The sequence below is a fragment of the Hylobates moloch genome, unplaced genomic scaffold (genome assembly GCF_009828535.3).
Source record: "Hylobates moloch isolate HMO894 unplaced genomic scaffold, HMol_V3 SCAFFOLD_15, whole genome shotgun sequence".
Taxonomy (NCBI): Eukaryota; Metazoa; Chordata; class Mammalia; order Primates; family Hylobatidae; genus Hylobates; species Hylobates moloch.
In genome coordinates, this window is record NW_026652290.1 from 9,110,230 (window position 1) to 9,124,323 (window position 14,094).

The 14,094-nt window shown below is 52.7% G+C and overlaps 3 protein-coding genes across 8 annotated transcripts; 2 read left to right on the top strand and 1 right to left on the bottom strand.

Annotated features, from left to right (window-relative positions):
* The first annotated feature begins 2,681 nt into the window (after positions 1 to 2,681).
* Positions 2,682 to 5,920, top strand: INO80B (INO80 complex subunit B). 2 transcript variants are annotated; one of them, XM_032178332.2, is made up of 5 exons: positions 2,682 to 2,900; positions 3,132 to 3,324; positions 3,544 to 3,662; positions 3,832 to 4,001; positions 5,074 to 5,858. In XM_032178332.2, exons 1-5 carry the CDS (start codon positions 2,843 to 2,845, stop codon positions 5,602 to 5,604), a joined length of 1,071 nt encoding a protein of 356 aa, XP_032034223.1. In that variant the 5' UTR covers positions 2,682 to 2,842; the 3' UTR covers positions 5,605 to 5,858. The 2 variants fall into 2 exon arrangements, with proteins under 2 accessions (XP_032034223.1, XP_032034222.1); XM_032178331.2 differs by lacking the exon at positions 2,682 to 2,900 and having other exon boundaries at positions 3,005 to 3,324; positions 5,074 to 5,920.
* Positions 5,921 to 6,183: 263 nt separating this feature from the next.
* On the top strand, positions 6,184 to 8,635 carry WBP1 (WW domain binding protein 1). 5 transcript variants are annotated; one of them, XM_032178337.2, is made up of 6 exons: positions 6,189 to 6,418; positions 6,742 to 6,843; positions 7,216 to 7,290; positions 7,381 to 7,483; positions 7,611 to 7,787; positions 7,959 to 8,635. In XM_032178337.2, exons 1-6 carry the CDS (start codon positions 6,350 to 6,352, stop codon positions 8,417 to 8,419), a joined length of 987 nt encoding a protein of 328 aa, XP_032034228.1. In that variant the 5' UTR covers positions 6,189 to 6,349; the 3' UTR covers positions 8,420 to 8,635. The 5 variants fall into 5 exon arrangements, with proteins under 5 accessions (XP_032034233.1, XP_032034228.1, XP_032034230.1 ...); XM_032178339.2 differs by lacking the exon at positions 7,216 to 7,290 and having other exon boundaries at positions 6,194 to 6,418; XM_032178341.2 differs by lacking the exon at positions 6,742 to 6,843 and having other exon boundaries at positions 6,195 to 6,418.
* Positions 8,636 to 8,818: 183 nt separating this feature from the next.
* MOGS (mannosyl-oligosaccharide glucosidase) lies at positions 8,819 to 13,419 on the bottom strand. Its single transcript, XM_032178317.2, has 4 exons — positions 12,920 to 13,419; positions 12,520 to 12,746; positions 10,940 to 11,136; positions 8,819 to 10,762 (listed from the first exon to the last, which is right to left on the bottom strand). Exons 1-4 carry the CDS (start codon positions 13,269 to 13,271, stop codon positions 9,025 to 9,027), a joined length of 2,514 nt encoding a protein of 837 aa, XP_032034208.1. The 5' UTR covers positions 13,272 to 13,419; the 3' UTR covers positions 8,819 to 9,024.
* Between the last annotated feature and the right edge of the window lie 675 nt (positions 13,420 to 14,094).

The following is a 14,094-nucleotide window of genomic DNA, read 5'->3' on the forward strand; positions in this document are numbered from 1 at the left end:
TGAGGTGGGAGGATTGCTCAAGCCTGGGAGTTTGAGGCTGCAGTGAGCCATGTTTGCACCACTGCATTCCAGCCTGGGAGACAGAGCTAGACCCTGTCTCAAAAACAAAACAAAACAAAAACTTTATTAGAGAAAGTTCTTTGTATTAATCTTGCAATTTTTCTGTTTGAAGTTATTTCAAAATAATTTTTAAAAATAAGACTAAGAAGTCTTTCAGAAAGAAGAGTGCCTCTCAGCCTACAAACATGCTCAAATCTCTCTCACTCTAAACAAAGCAAAACTAAAAACAAACAAAATAATGAAGCCAGTTGTCACTTACTGTTGCCACTTCCTCCCTGCTAGGCATCATGATGCAGAGGAAACACCACTGGGCCAGGTGTCAGGAAGCCTCTGTTTGAGTCTGGCTCTGCCACTCCCTAAATTTGTGACTTTGGCAAAAACATTTCTTTTTCTGAGCCTCAGTTTCCTCATTCATAAGATGGAACCAATGGTATCTCCCTTATGGAGATGCTGTGGGGGCCAAGGGAGAGAAGGAATAGATAGGCAGGTTATAAACTCTAATGTATTCTACAAATATGAATTGCAAGTAATCCCTCACTGTAACTCCTGGTGATAAAAGAGTATTGCCTTCACATCGTGATAAAATCCATCCTCTTCTTGGAGCTCAGCCTGCCCTCTGAAGGACTGTACCCAGCTGATCACAGCCTTAGTCCCTTGATACTTTCTGCCTCTCCTGACCTTCTCAACCCTATCTGGTCCCTCTGCCTGGCTGTGCAGGACAGGTGCTCACTTGGTTCTCTTCCTGGTTCTTTTCCTCTTATCTACTTACTCTGTCTGGGTGTCTCATCTACTCCCATCACTTGGGGACCTCCAGTATTACACTGATGACATCCCCACTCACACTTTCATCCTTGGCTTCTCCTCTCAGCTAGTCCACCTCCACCCAGGCATTCCCACAGGCACTTCAAAGTTGCCTTGGGCAAAACTAAATAATTCTTCTTAACTTGCTTCTCTTCCTATGTTATCTTCCTTACTGAAAATACCACCTTCCCGCTAAATACTTAGGCTAGAAACCTATGAATCAGTTATTATTATTTGCTTACTGAAGCATCTACTATGTGCCTGCCCCTGCTGCCACCCTAAGTATCATGAGTTCTTGATTTCCTTTATTCCTTGAAAGAGCCCTCATAGCGGTGGATCCTACTGTATTCTATCTTATAGAGTTGGATTCTCAGGTTCAGAGAGCTTAAATAATTTTAAGCCCAAGGTTGCATAGCTAATAAATGGTGAAACTGGGATTTGATAATAGGCTTGTCTGACTCCAAAATCCCTTTTCATAATCACATACTACATGACTTCATCCTGGATTCCCCAATATAATTGCTCATTGATTCTTGATAATTTTATCACTGAAATGTAAGAGACAAGAGGAATGAGTTCTTTCTTTTTTCACTGCTGTTACCTTGCTCACTCATATATATTTAGATATATGTATATAGGTGTTTTTTTCTAATTATAAACGTGATATATATTAGCTGTAAGAAAATACATTACATACCTAAATAGTGAAAGTTCCTCAACCCCAACTTCTACAGTTAACCAACATTAACAGGTATACATTCCTCAATTTTTTTCTATGTATTTGCTAGTATATTATGCTTTTAAAAATCAGATCACATGATCTTGAAATTTACTTTACTTTTTTTTTTTTCTTTTTTTTAAGACAGAGTCTCGCTCTGTCGACCAGGCTGGAGTGCAGTGGCGCGATCTCGGCTCACTGCGACCTCCACCTCCCAGGTTCAAGCAATTCTCCTGCCTCAGCCTCCCGAGTAGCTGGGACTACAGGCGCGTGCCAACCATGGCGGCTAATTTTTTTTTTTTTTTTTTTTTGTATTTTTAGTAGAGACAGGGTTTCACCGTATTAGCCAGGATGGGAAATTTACTTTTCTTATTTCATGTATAAGCACATACAAACCTACCTGTTTTTATGTCTTTTTTTAAATGAGGTAATATATACACGTTTTATACAAAATTCAAAAGGCACAAGAGGGTATAATCATAAACAAATAGGTCGCCATCCACCCTTGTTCTCCAGCTGCTCATCAGCAAATGACTCTTACCAATTTCCTAGACAGCCTTCTGCGGCGCCTCATTTCTTTTCCAAGCTGCTTAACATCCCACTGTATAGATACACCAAGTTCATTAGGACACTTAGATTGTTTAAATTCTGTGTCAATCTCATTAATTACTTATAACTCAACTTTTCTTAGCAATATGGTGTTCCACATTGTACAGCTGCACCATAATTCATTTATTAATTTCTCTACTTATGAAAATTGAAGTTTAAATACCTAAGAGCATTTGCTCTGCTCTGCTCTTAGGGCACTCGTGCTGTTTAAGCATTTCGGCCATTTTGTCATCAATATAGTTTATGTATTCCTCCACCCAACTGTGAATTCCTCAAGGACAGGGGCGGTGTTCATATTCATCTTTGCATCCTCTTAGACTAGCTTCCCGCACTTGGTCTAGTGCATACATTCACCAAACTTGAGTTCAATAACTGACTCACCCGCGCTGAGTTCTGAAAGATAGCGTGGGGAGGCGGAGCCAGGGGAAGCCCTGCCCATTTGGGCGGTCCCGACCTCAGAGGGACCGGAACATTCGTTGGAAGGATCATTGTTTCTCAGGGACGATTTGGATGCGAAGCGTGCCCCGCACAAGGATGGTTGCCATGAACCGGAAGTAGCTGGTTATTTTGCTGGCTCCAGTTTTTCCGCGGGGCGGAAAAGGCGTGTCTGCGTGTCTCCCAACCATTTCTAGTCCCCTTTCCTTGCAGGACCTCATGAGTAAGCTGTGGCGGCGTGGGAGCACCTCTGGGGCTATGGAGGCCCCTGAGCCGGGTAAGCGCAGATAGATCAAGCAATTTAGGCAGTGTTAGAAAAGAAGTCCCGTTCTTGCTCCTCGGAGAGTCCAGGGTACTGCGGCCACAGGTGGGAAGCAGAAAGGCGGTGCTGTTGTTATGGTAACAGCGAGTACTGCTGGAAGGGTGGGATCCGGTAGGGGCTTAGGTTATTCAGGGCTTCCCCTGCCACCCTCCGGCCGAACACTGTTGACAGGCTTTCCTTCCACAGGAGAAGCCCTGGAGTTGAGCCTGGCGGGTGCCCATGGCCATGGAGTGCACAAGAAAAAACACAAGAAGCACAAGAAAAAACACAAGAAGAAACACCATCAGGAAGAAGACGCTGGGCCCACGCAGCCGTCCCCTGCCAAGCCCCAGCTCAAACTCAAAATCAAGCTTGGGGGACAAGTCCTGGGGACCAAGAGGTGAGGCCAAGAGGGTCAAAGTTTTATAAGGGGAACTTTAGGAGCAGAGATAGTAGTTAGAAACCGACTGGGCTTTCTATAAGACCGAATGGACACTGTGACTTCAGGGTCCAGGTTTAGGCAGCAAGAGTCTAAGAGGGTGGGGAAAGTTGGGTGTAGCTACTGAGTAGGAGGAGGAGACGCTTGCTCATTTTAAAGAGTAGTGTTGCTTCTCTGCAGTGTTCCTACCTTCACTGTGATCCCAGAGGGGCCTCGCTCACCCTCTCCCCTTATGGTTGTGGATAATGAAGAGGAACCTATGGAAGGAGTCCCCCTTGAGCAGTACCGTGCCTGGCTGGGTGAGAAGGATCTGGAGGTGGGGAAACTGGGTTTCTTATTATACCCGCCTAAAGAAAGAAGGTTGGTTCTGAAATGGGTTAGGATTTTCCATGTCCCAGTATTAACTCAGCCAAATTAGGGTGCCCCATCTGAACAATTCTGTTTTTCTTTCTCCAACTTCCTTCCCAGATGAAGACAGTAATCTCTCTCCCTCTCCACTTCGGGACCTATCAGGAGGGTTAGGGGGTCAGGAGGAAGAGGAGGAACAGAGGTGGCTGGATGCTCTGGAGAAGGGGGAGCTGGATGACAATGGAGACCTCAAGAAGGAGATCAATGAGCGGCTGCTTACTGCTCGACAGGTATGTTGGTTCATTGTTTATTCACTCACCAAATGTATACAGTATTGAGAACTCTCCACGACCCAAGCACTTTGCGTGGCAGTGGGGATATCGATAGTGGAGAAAAGACAAAGTTTCTATTCTCCTGGAGCTAGTATTCTAGTGTGTGTGTTGGGGGGCTGGGAAGTAAATAAGTAAGTAAATAATTTCAAAAAGCTATATGGTTTATGACAAAAAGAATAGGGTGATGAAATAGAAAGTGGCGTAGACAAACAAATAGAAATGATGGAAGAGAGACATTAGGGTAGTTAGAGAAGGCTTCTCTGAAGAGATAACATTTGCAATACCAGAGGAGCTCTGCTGAGCAGAGACCAGCAGGCGCACAGACCTTGAGACTGGAACATGTCTAGCAGAGTAAAGGTGAAGAAAAAGTGGACAAGCCACTGAAGGGCTGTACGCAGAGAAGTGACATACTTGGTTTACATTTCAATAGATTACTTTGGCATCTTTGTAGAGAATGAATCTCCGTGGATACAAGAGATAGAAGTACGGAGACCAACTAGGAAGCTGTTGAAGTAATCAGCTGAGAGGCAGTGGTTGCTTTAACCAAGGCGAAAGTGGTGGAGATGGAGAAAATCAGATGAATTATGGCTATATTTTGGAAGTAGATACTTGTGGGGAGGGGAATGGAGAGAAAATATATCAAGGCTAAGCCTGGGATTTTGGCTTGAGCAGTTATCCACCTGATACTCTGTATTGAGATAAGATTAAAAATAACAACAGACCTCTGGGAAAGCTGGTACAGTTTTGGTGCACAGGTCAGGCAGGTAACATTACTGCTGCTTCTCCCCTTGAGAGTTAAGGATCTAAAGCTAAATGTCAGGAGATCTGGGAGGAGGCAGTATTTATGAAGAGGAACCTATGGAAGGTGTCCTGGAGAGGGTGCTCATTAATTAATATCCCGCCTCTGAAGGCCTGCGCTGCTCAAGACCCTGCCTTCCATGTCCCTTCTTTCTCCTCTCCCGATCTGGCCGACCTCGCCTCTCCATCTTCCTCCATTTTCAGACAGCACCCCGTCTCTGTCTCTCCCTAGCGAGCTCTGCTTCAGAAGGCGCGGAGTCAACCTTCCCCGATGCTGCCGCTGCCTGTGGCTGAGGGCTGTCCACCTCCCGCCCTCACAGAGGAGATGCTGCTGAAGCGCGAGGAGCGGGCGCGGAAGCGGCGGCTCCAGGCGGCGCGGCGGGCAGAAGAGCACAAGAACCAGACTATCGAGCGCCTCACCAAGACTGCGGCGACCAGCGGGCGGGGAGGCCGGGGGGCCGCACGGGGCGAGCGGCGGGGAGGGCGGGCTGCGGCTCCGGCCCCCATGGTGCGCTACTGCAGCGGAGCACAGGGTTCCACCCTCTCCTTCCCACCTGGCGTCCCCGCCCCCACGGCGGTGTCTCAGCGGCCATCCCCCTCAGGCCCTCCTTCGCGCTGCTCTGTCCCCGGCTGTCCCCATCCGCGCCGCTACGCTTGCTCCCGCACGGGCCAGGCACTCTGCAGTCTTCAGTGCTACCGCATCAACCTGCAGATGCGGCTGGGGGGGCCCGAGGGTCCTGGATCCCCCCTTTTGGCTACGTAAGGCCCTTAACCCAGACTCTGCGGCCTGTCCCATGCCCGCTCTTGAGTGTCTTTCCCCACCTTATTAAATTACATCCGTGCTTCGGCTTGTACAGAACTGGGGGAGTGGGATGTTGTGGGCAGACCAGTCTCCAGTATACACGTATTTTGCCCCTGTCGGAGCTTGCGTCGATGTCTGGGGCCTGGAAATCACCGCAAGAAACCAGGCTGGTTTGCGCCCAGAATCGGACCGACTTTTGGGACCCCGCCTCTTCCAGCCGGGATTACCTGGCGTGCTTCGGCATTTGGCGTCATTCCGAAAACATACCGCAAGCCAATCAGCGGCAAGCTTGCTCTTCGGGCCGGCTGTTCGTTGGTTGATGCGCCAGAGCCCGTTCTGTTGTCTGTATTGGCTATTGCCGTTGTCAGTCAGGGCTGTGGGTCGAACTTTCACCTACTCTTTGTCTGTAAAAGCTCTTGTTGTCTGGGAGAGCGGCGGAGGCGCTGCTGTGGATTGGTCACAGGGAGAAACCTCTGATCTGTTCCTGTTGGCCCGTCCGTCTAGGGACGGTGATGATTGGTAGGGCAGAGCAATCTGAGTCCTAGTTGGTGGAGTTCTCCCCGGATGGAAGCTCCGGCCGCGTAGTGATGGTGGCCTCAGAGAAGATGGGCCGGGGAGGGACCATGGCGGTGGCAGCAGAGGTGGCAGGGGCGGGGCGGCTGGCGGTAGAGGAGGCTGTGGTCCTCAGGGGGCTGTAGGTGGAGGTATGGCTCGGGCCAGCAGCGGGAACGGCAGCGAGGAGGCCTGGGGGGCACTTCGGGCGCCGCAACAGCAGGTATCCCAACAGCTCCAAAACCTATCACGACAGCCATTTGTCTCTTTCCCCTTTCCTTGTCCCTTCCTTTTGGGGGTGGGGGAGGAACTCACGGAGCCAAAGGTACTGTGAAGTTCCTAAACATGCCCCTTCCACTCTTTGTCTAAACTTTGTAACGTAGATGCAGCTGACTGCCTGTAGCCTCATAGACCCCATCCCATGGCTGCAGTGGAAGCTTGCGGTGGCTCTCCAGTGACCAGAGGCATAGTGAGATCCCAGGGAGGCTCCCTCTGTCTTGCAACAGTTATTTGTGATCTTTTTCTATGTGCCTATTGTCACAACAGAGTCCGGCAGCGTCTTCTCTTGAGGGAGCAATTTGGAGAAGAGCTGGAACCCAGACTCGCGCCCTGGATGCCATCCTTTATCATCCACAGCAATCCCATCTGGTTGGGAGCACTGCTCTGGGTCTCACACTGCCCCTCCTCTATCCTAGGGAGCCTGAGGCCCAGGGGTGGAAAGATCCAGTTGGGGGTGGGGGGTAGTGAACCGTGCAGGATAATGAAAGCAACTGGCTTTGGAAATGACCTTACGCTACCCATTGTCTGAGACTGAGATTATCTCAGACTGTCTTCTGCCAAAACACTCTCTTAACAGAAAGCACCGAGGGGATGGGGGTAGGGGGGTTGGGGAGGGTGAGGCTTGAGTGTGAAGGAAGTCTCATATATGCAGAGCTGAAATCTCCCTCTTTGTATGTCCACACTTTTGTCTTGTTCTCTAGACTGATTCTTGCTATTCCAAATCCTCTTCCACGTTGACAGCCCTTCAGATATTTCAACACTCCTCTCAGCATCCTCCACTTCCCCCATCTCTCCAAGCTGAACTTGGTTCACAGGGTGGGATTGTGTATGTGCATGCAGGAGGTGGGAGTGGACAGTGCCCTGGGCTGGAATCCCCCTTAGTTCTAAGTACCTCCTTGCCCCCAGCTTCGAGAGCTGTGCCCAGGAGTGAACAACCAGCCCTACCTCTGTGAGAGTGGTCACTGCTGCGGGGAGACTGGCTGCTGCACCTACTACTATGAGCTCTGGTGTAAGTCTCCAAGAGGGCTATTTCCAGGTCCCTGTGTCCACCCTCCCTTGGACCTCAGAATTTTGGCCTTCAGGGCCCCTTCTCTGCATAAAAGATGCCTGAGTTGCTCCCTCCTTGCCTCTTGCAGGGTTCTGGCTGCTCTGGACTGTCCTCATCCTCTTTAGCTGCTGTTGCGCCTTCCGCCACCGACGAGCTAAACTCCGGCTGCAACAACAGCAGCGGCAGCGTGAAATCAACTTGTTGGCCTATCATGGGGCATGCCATGGGGCTGGTCCTTTCCCTACCGGTTCACTGCTTGACCTTCGTGAGTGACTTGATGCCCTGGGTCAGCTACCAGTGGCCCTCCCCAAACCAGGACCCCAAATCATCTCACATTCCCTTTTCCACACATTTCAAAGTATTTTTCCCTAATATAAAAGCTAGCACCCTATACCTGGTTGTCTTCAACCAATCATGCCAATTTTCTCCCCTGCAGGCCTCCTCAGCACCTTCAAGCCCCCAGCCTATGAGGATGTGGTTCACCGCCCAGGCACACCACCCCCTCCTTATACTGTGGCCCCGGGCCACCCCTTGACTGCTTCCAGTGAACAAACCTGCTGTTCCTCCTCATCCAGCTGCCCTGCCCACTTTGAAGGAACAAATGTGGAAGGTGTTTCCTCCCACCAGAGTGCCCCCCCTGATCAGGAGGGTGAGCCTGGGGCAGGGGTGAGCCCTGCCCCCACACCCCCCTCCTGCCGCTATCGCCGTTTAACTGGTGACTCCAGTATTGAGCTCTGCCCTTGTCCTGCCTCCGGTGAGGGTGAGCCAGTCAAGGAGGTGAGGGTTAGTGCCACCCTGCCAGATCTGGAGGACTACTCCCTTTGTGCACTGCCCCCAGATTCTGTACCGCAGGTCTCTCCCATGGGGCTGTCTTCCAGTGAAGGGGACATCCCATAAGTAGTTTTGAGAGGGTGGATGGGTTACTTGTCTACCAGAAACAGCCCTAGTCCAAACTCCTTGCATTCCTTTTGGCCCCTCCCTGCCTACCTAGAATCTGCCTGAAAGGGCTGGAGCCCTGAGGAGAGGGGCAAGTATTGGGGGATTGTGCTAGCTTTACCCCCGCAAGACATACACAGGAGCCTTTGATCTCATTAAAGAGATGTGAACCAGCTACTTGTGGATTTGGGTGGACTAAAGCTTAACTCACTGCATTGCACTTGACCTGACTGGGTTTGAAGGGGGCAGGTTATGGCCACTTGACCCCACCTTCCCTGAGGACAGCAGACAGTCCTGAGGCCTGGATTGACCTAAGCCCTCTTGGTGATGCAAATCTGGCAAAAACAATAGAGTTCAAAATGTTTTTTCCAATTTATTTAGAAAAATAGACTCTGGATTCACATTCACCCCAGGGCTATGTGGGATGACAGTAAGGAGACACCTGAGATGAAATGAGGAAAGTTTGAATTACTGGTATCCGAGGGGCTGGGGGCAGAAGCCAGAAGCCTTTGTCCCTCCACAGCCAGAGTGGCATGAGTGGCCTGGCTCCCCTCCTCTCCCTCCCTTCAGTAGTCTTCAGCCATGGCCAGTAAGACAAGGCTGGTCCAGCCGTGGAAAGGGCGGCAGCCCATGCCTCGCCCATCGCGGTCACTGTACTGCTCCCAAAGAAAGCCTGTAGCCTGGTACTGGCGCCATACATTGCCTACCACATTGGCACGGAGCTCACTGTGAAGTCTGGCAGCCCGAGCCTGGTGAGGACCCTCCAGATGCCCATAGTGGTGGAGTGCTCCCAAAGCCAGGTAGTTGACATTGAGCCACACAGCACCCCGCCAGTAGGGGGGATCATGCTCTGAATTGCGCTGGCCATAAAAGGAGCTGGAGGCTGCAAGGGAGCGTAAACCAAAGGGGCTCCAGAGATGGCGGCTGTCAGCTAGAATGTCCAGCAGGGGCCCAAGGCGGGATGAGTTGGGGTCCAGCAGTCGCAGCAGCAAGGGAAAAAGACTGACATAGCCAAGGGCATCTACATACTGCAGTTGAGGTTGGGGCCGACCCACCACCCGAACCAGCCCCTGAGGGGGCCTGGGCTTCAGCTGTACTGCTTTTGTGTGGTTCCCAAAGTCTGCAAAGACTCCTAGCTCTGGGGCCCAGTGCAGCTCATCCAGGCTCTCTGCTGCCTCCAGTGAGGCAGCCAGTGGGCCCAGCTCAGCGGCTACCTCAGCCTCACCCAGATGCTCTGCCAGCCGCGTCAGCACACGGGCACCCAGTGCCACCCAACATCGCAGGTCCAGGTGCCGCTCGGTGACTGAAGGGTGTGAAGCCCGGGGGTAGTCATCCAGCCCAGAGGGTAGGGTCTTGGGGTTCAGTAAGGTTGGTAAGGCAGGGTCCCGTCCCCTCCAGCGGTAAGATAGTGGCAATGGGCCTGTCTGGCTCTGATGGAGCCAGGAAAACCAGGCATGCAGGCGGGGGAAGGCCTTTCGGAGGAAGGCCAAGTCGTCAGGGTCACCAACCTCTAGCATATGGGCTACAGGCAAAAGTAGGGTTGGGGGGTTGGCGTGGACTGCTCGTTGTACTAGGAATTCTGGAGGCACCCGAGCTCGGGCCTCATCCCCCAGTATTTGCTCCCTCCCAATCCAGCCATCAGCATTTAGCAGCCCCAGCCAGTGGCCAAGGGCTTCCCGGGTGAGGGAGGGATCCCACCGCTGAACCACCAGCTGGTGAAAGCCCTCATCCCAAAGGAAGCCTCGTGGAAAGAATGACCGGGAGGGCACCGCTGTAAAAAGAGGTACGGGTGGAAAGAGGGCTGGGTCCACCTTCTGCTCAGACCCTTCCACCCCCATGTCTGGCAATACCAGCCCTTGTCCGTAGAAGTAGCCAATTCCACCAAGGAGGCCGCTGAGGGCAGCCTGACCCAAAACCTGCTCGCCAGAGCTCAGGCCCTTCTCCTTCAGCTGGAAGGTCTTCTCAAAGCGCTCTCTAAAGGTTTCAGCATGTCTCTCCAGGGACTGGGTCAGTAGACTGCCTGCCAGTCTTGGCAGGGCTTGATTTCCTCCTGCCTGGGCACTGCCTGATTCAAACACAAACTCTATGGAAATGGGAATTTTCAGGGTCACCTGCTGTATCAAGAACTGCCCCTGCCCTTGCCCACTTGGACCTCTGTCCTCCCACTTCAGAGATCCTGGCAAGCCGAGGTAGCGTTCAGGGGAGGCCCCTGGGGGCCGATGCTGAAACCAGCTATTTAGGCGACTCTTTACCATCTCTGTCAGCAGGGGCAGTCCTGGGTTAGAGGTCCAGAAGACATTGTAGCTTGAAGGGGAGAAGATAAATAGGAAATATTATTCAAGAGAATGCAGTGGGCATTATAAAGAGAAATACAAAGTGTTCAGAAGTCAGGTTGGGAGGTCTCAGGCAGGGGACATGGAGACTGGTGAAAATGGGAATAACCACCCCTTCCATCCGCCAACATTCTTTTCCCCCAATTACCTGCCATACTTGGGGACTGTATCCCCTGGACTGGTTGGTGGCAGAAGTGTAAAGCGGAAGTCACCAAGTTCACTGGTGTGCCCACTGATGAACTTCAACTGCCCCTTGGCCCCAACCTCTGGTAGTAGGACTTCCTTGCCATCTGTCACCACATAGAAGAACAGGGAGACCAAAGGGAGGGCAGAAGTACCTGAGGCCTGAGTGACCAAGGAGGACAGAAAAGAACAGTGTTAGACTGGCATTCTCTCTTGAATTCCCTCTTGAGAATCAGCCTTAGGGAAAGGAACAGTAGGCAGGGGTAATGTAAACAACATACAACTGGAAGTAATGAGGGTCACTGAGGGTAACCAGGTACACCCAAATGGGATGAGATAAAAAGTCTTGCACTGGGTGCCCTGGGAGATAACAGTATACTTCTGTACTATGTCCTATACTAAGAACTCTACACAGTTTATTTCATTTAATTCTTTTTTTTTTTTTTTTTTTTTTTGAGACGGAGTCTTGCTCTGTGGCCCAGGCTGGAGTGCAGTGGCGCAATCTCGGCTCACTGCAAGCTCCACCTCCCGGGTTCACGCCATTCTCTTGCCTCAGCCTCCCGAGTAGCTGGGACTACAGGCGCCCGCCACCACGCTCAGCTAATTTTTTGTATTTTTAGTAGAGACGGAGTTTCACCGTGTTAGCCAGGATGGTCTCGATCTCCTGACTTCATGATCCGCTCGCCTCAGCCTCCCAAAGTGCTGGGATTGCAGGCGTGAGCCACCGCGCCCGGCCTTTTTTTTTTTTTTTAGACGGAGTCTCGCTCTGTCATCCAGGCTGGAGTGCAGTGGCGCGATCTGGGCTCACTGCAAGCTCCGCCTCCCGGGTTCACGCCATTCTCCTGCCTCAGCCTCTCCGAGTAGCTGGGACTACAGGCGCCGGCCACCACGCCTGGCTAATTTTTTGTATTTTTAGTAGAGACGGGGTTTCACCATGGTCTCGATCTCCTGACCTTGTGATCCGCCCGCCTCGGCCTCCCAAAGTTCTGGGAGCCACCGCGCCCGGCCCTTTTTTTTTTTTTTTTTGCGATGGAGTTTTGCTCTTGTTGCCCAGGCTGGAGTGCAATGGCACGATCCCTGCTCAACACAACCTCCACCTCCCTGATTCAAGCAATTCTCCTGTCTCAGCCTCCCAAGTAGCTTGGATTACAGGCATGCGCCACCACGCCCGGCTAATTTTGTATTTTCAGTAGAGACGGGGTTTCTCCATGTTGGTCAGGCTGGTCTGGAACTCCCGACCTCAGGTGATCCGCCAGCCCCGGCCTCCCAAAGTACTGGGATGACAGGCGTGAGCCACCGCGCCCAGCCTCTTTTTCATTTAATTCTTACAGTCCTGTGAGTTAGGTGCTATTATCATCTACATTGTACATTTTACAAGCAAGGAAATCAAGGCTTAGAGATGGTAAATAGAGATGGTCATACAGGGAGTTGTTTAAGGCAGGATTTAAGCCAGGCAGCCAGAGCCCACTTCATGCTGCATTTGCTGGCAGCAAGGGAAGAATGGAGGGGGTCTGGGCTGAGAAAAGGGTGTCCTGAGGCCCTGACCTGAGGCTCTACAGTCACTCTCCAGCTCCAGTCCCCTCCGTGCTGACCCCCAGGCCTCTTGACGAACTCAGTGGTGAGCCTTAAGGCCCCATCCTGGATGTGTTGCCGCCCGAAGGAGAGGCCGTCGTGGAACTCCCAGCCATAGGGACCCACACCGTCCCCGTGCTCACACGTGTGCCTGAGCTTAGGAGTCCCCGGGGTGGTGCCCTGCTGCGCCCACATCAGTCCTGGGGGTAGAATGGCCACGTAAGTCAAAGAGCGGGGGACCTGTCCCTCCGGGTCTCCGGGTCATCCCTCTTCATAACTCTCCTGATCCATTCCTCCCCACCCTTGCTCTGGCTTCAAGCTGGGGCGCCCAGATTAGAAGTCCGCCTGCCTGCCCGCCCTGGGGCCCGGTTACCGGTGAGGAGGGGCTTCGGGCTGCGAGTCTTCATGCCGAAGTAGACGTGAGGGCGGTAGGTTCCCCAGAAGAGGTCCGGGGCCACGGCGGGGCTGGAGGAGTCGGCAGGCAACACAGGAGGAGCGGAGTGCAGCGTGACCGCCCGCCGCGCACGATGCCACGCCAGCACCCAGCGCCCCGACATGCCCAGGGCCAAAGACAGGACCACGACGGCCAGAGCCACTCCTCCAGCCGTGCTACGCGGCCCGCCGCCCCGGCCGTCACGTCGCCCGGGGCCTCCCCGAGCCGCCCTCTCGGCTGACCGCACTCCCTCTGCCGGCACTGCGCGGCGCCGCCGCTCGCCCCGAGCCATCCTGGCACTGAGGTCCGCGTCACGAGAGCTCGGAGAGGCGGCAGTGGAGCCCGGGTCCTGCCTCGCCTCTCCGGCTCCCCCCTCTCGCCCCGGCGACCACCGTACGGTTAGCGACACCTGCCAGCCAGCGCCTGCGCCTCCGCCTCCGCCTCCGCGTCCGCCTCCCGCCGGAAGTCCCGCCCCGCCACGTTAGGTTAAGTCCCAGAGTCCGGAACCGCTGCCTGCGGCTTGGCACAGGGTTGGTACGTAGCGTCAGTCCTGGGTGTTGGTCCGCCGGGATTGCGCTTATCTGGCGACCCCGTGGAGTTCATAGTCTCAGAAAAACCAATCTAGCGTTGGGCTGAGGCATGAGAATCGTTTGAACCAGGGAGGCGGAGGTTGCAGTGAGCCGAGATTGTGCCACTGCACTCCAGCCGGGGCTACAGAGCGAGACTTCGTCTCAAAAAAAAAAAAAAAAAAAAAAAATACTGATGTGGCCAGGCACGGAGGCACACATCTGTAATCCCAGCACTTTGGGAGGCCGAGGCAGGTGGATCACCAGACATGAGGAGTTGGAGACCAGCCTGGTCAACTTGGTGAAACCCCATCTCTACTAAAAATACAAAAATTAGCCGGGTGTGGTGGTGGGTGCCTGTAATCCCAGCTACTCGGGAGGCTGAGGCAAGAGAATTGCTTGAACCCGGGAGGCGGATGTTGCAGTGAGCCGAGACTGCGCCATTGCACTCCAGCCTGGGCAACAAGAGTGAAACTCAGTTTCAAAAAAAGAAAGAAAGAAAGACTGATGCTTTATGCAACACGACCACTTATATTTCACTATAATCTG

Coding starts and splice junctions, on each gene's coding strand:
- INO80B (XM_032178331.2), top strand. CDS start 3,020: ATGGTAACAGCGAGTACTGCTGGAAGGGTGGGATCCGGTAGGGGCTTA. Junction 3,325..3,543: donor CAAGTCCTGGGGACCAAGAG/GTGAGGCCAAGA, acceptor GCTTCTCTGCAG/TGTTCCTACCTTCACTGTGA. Junction 4,002..5,073: donor GGCTGCTTACTGCTCGACAG/GTATGTTGGTTC, acceptor GTCTCTCCCTAG/CGAGCTCTGCTTCAGAAGGC.
- WBP1 (XM_032178337.2), top strand. CDS start 6,350: ATGGCTCGGGCCAGCAGCGGGAACGGCAGCGAGGAGGCCTGGGGGGCA. Junction 6,844..7,215: donor ATCCACAGCAATCCCATCTG/GTTGGGAGCACT, acceptor CCACGTTGACAG/CCCTTCAGATATTTCAACAC. Junction 7,484..7,610: donor CTACTACTATGAGCTCTGGT/GTAAGTCTCCAA, acceptor TGCCTCTTGCAG/GGTTCTGGCTGCTCTGGACT.
- MOGS (XM_032178317.2), bottom strand. CDS start 13,271: ATGGCTCGGGGCGAGCGGCGGCGCCGCGCAGTGCCGGCAGAGGGAGTG. Junction 12,747..12,919: donor CCCGAAGCCCCTCCTCACCG/GTAACCGGGCCC, acceptor TTCTACCCCCAG/GACTGATGTGGGCGCAGCAG. Junction 10,763..10,939: donor ACAGTCCCCAAGTATGGCAG/GTAATTGGGGGA, acceptor CTCCCCTTCAAG/CTACAATGTCTTCTGGACCT.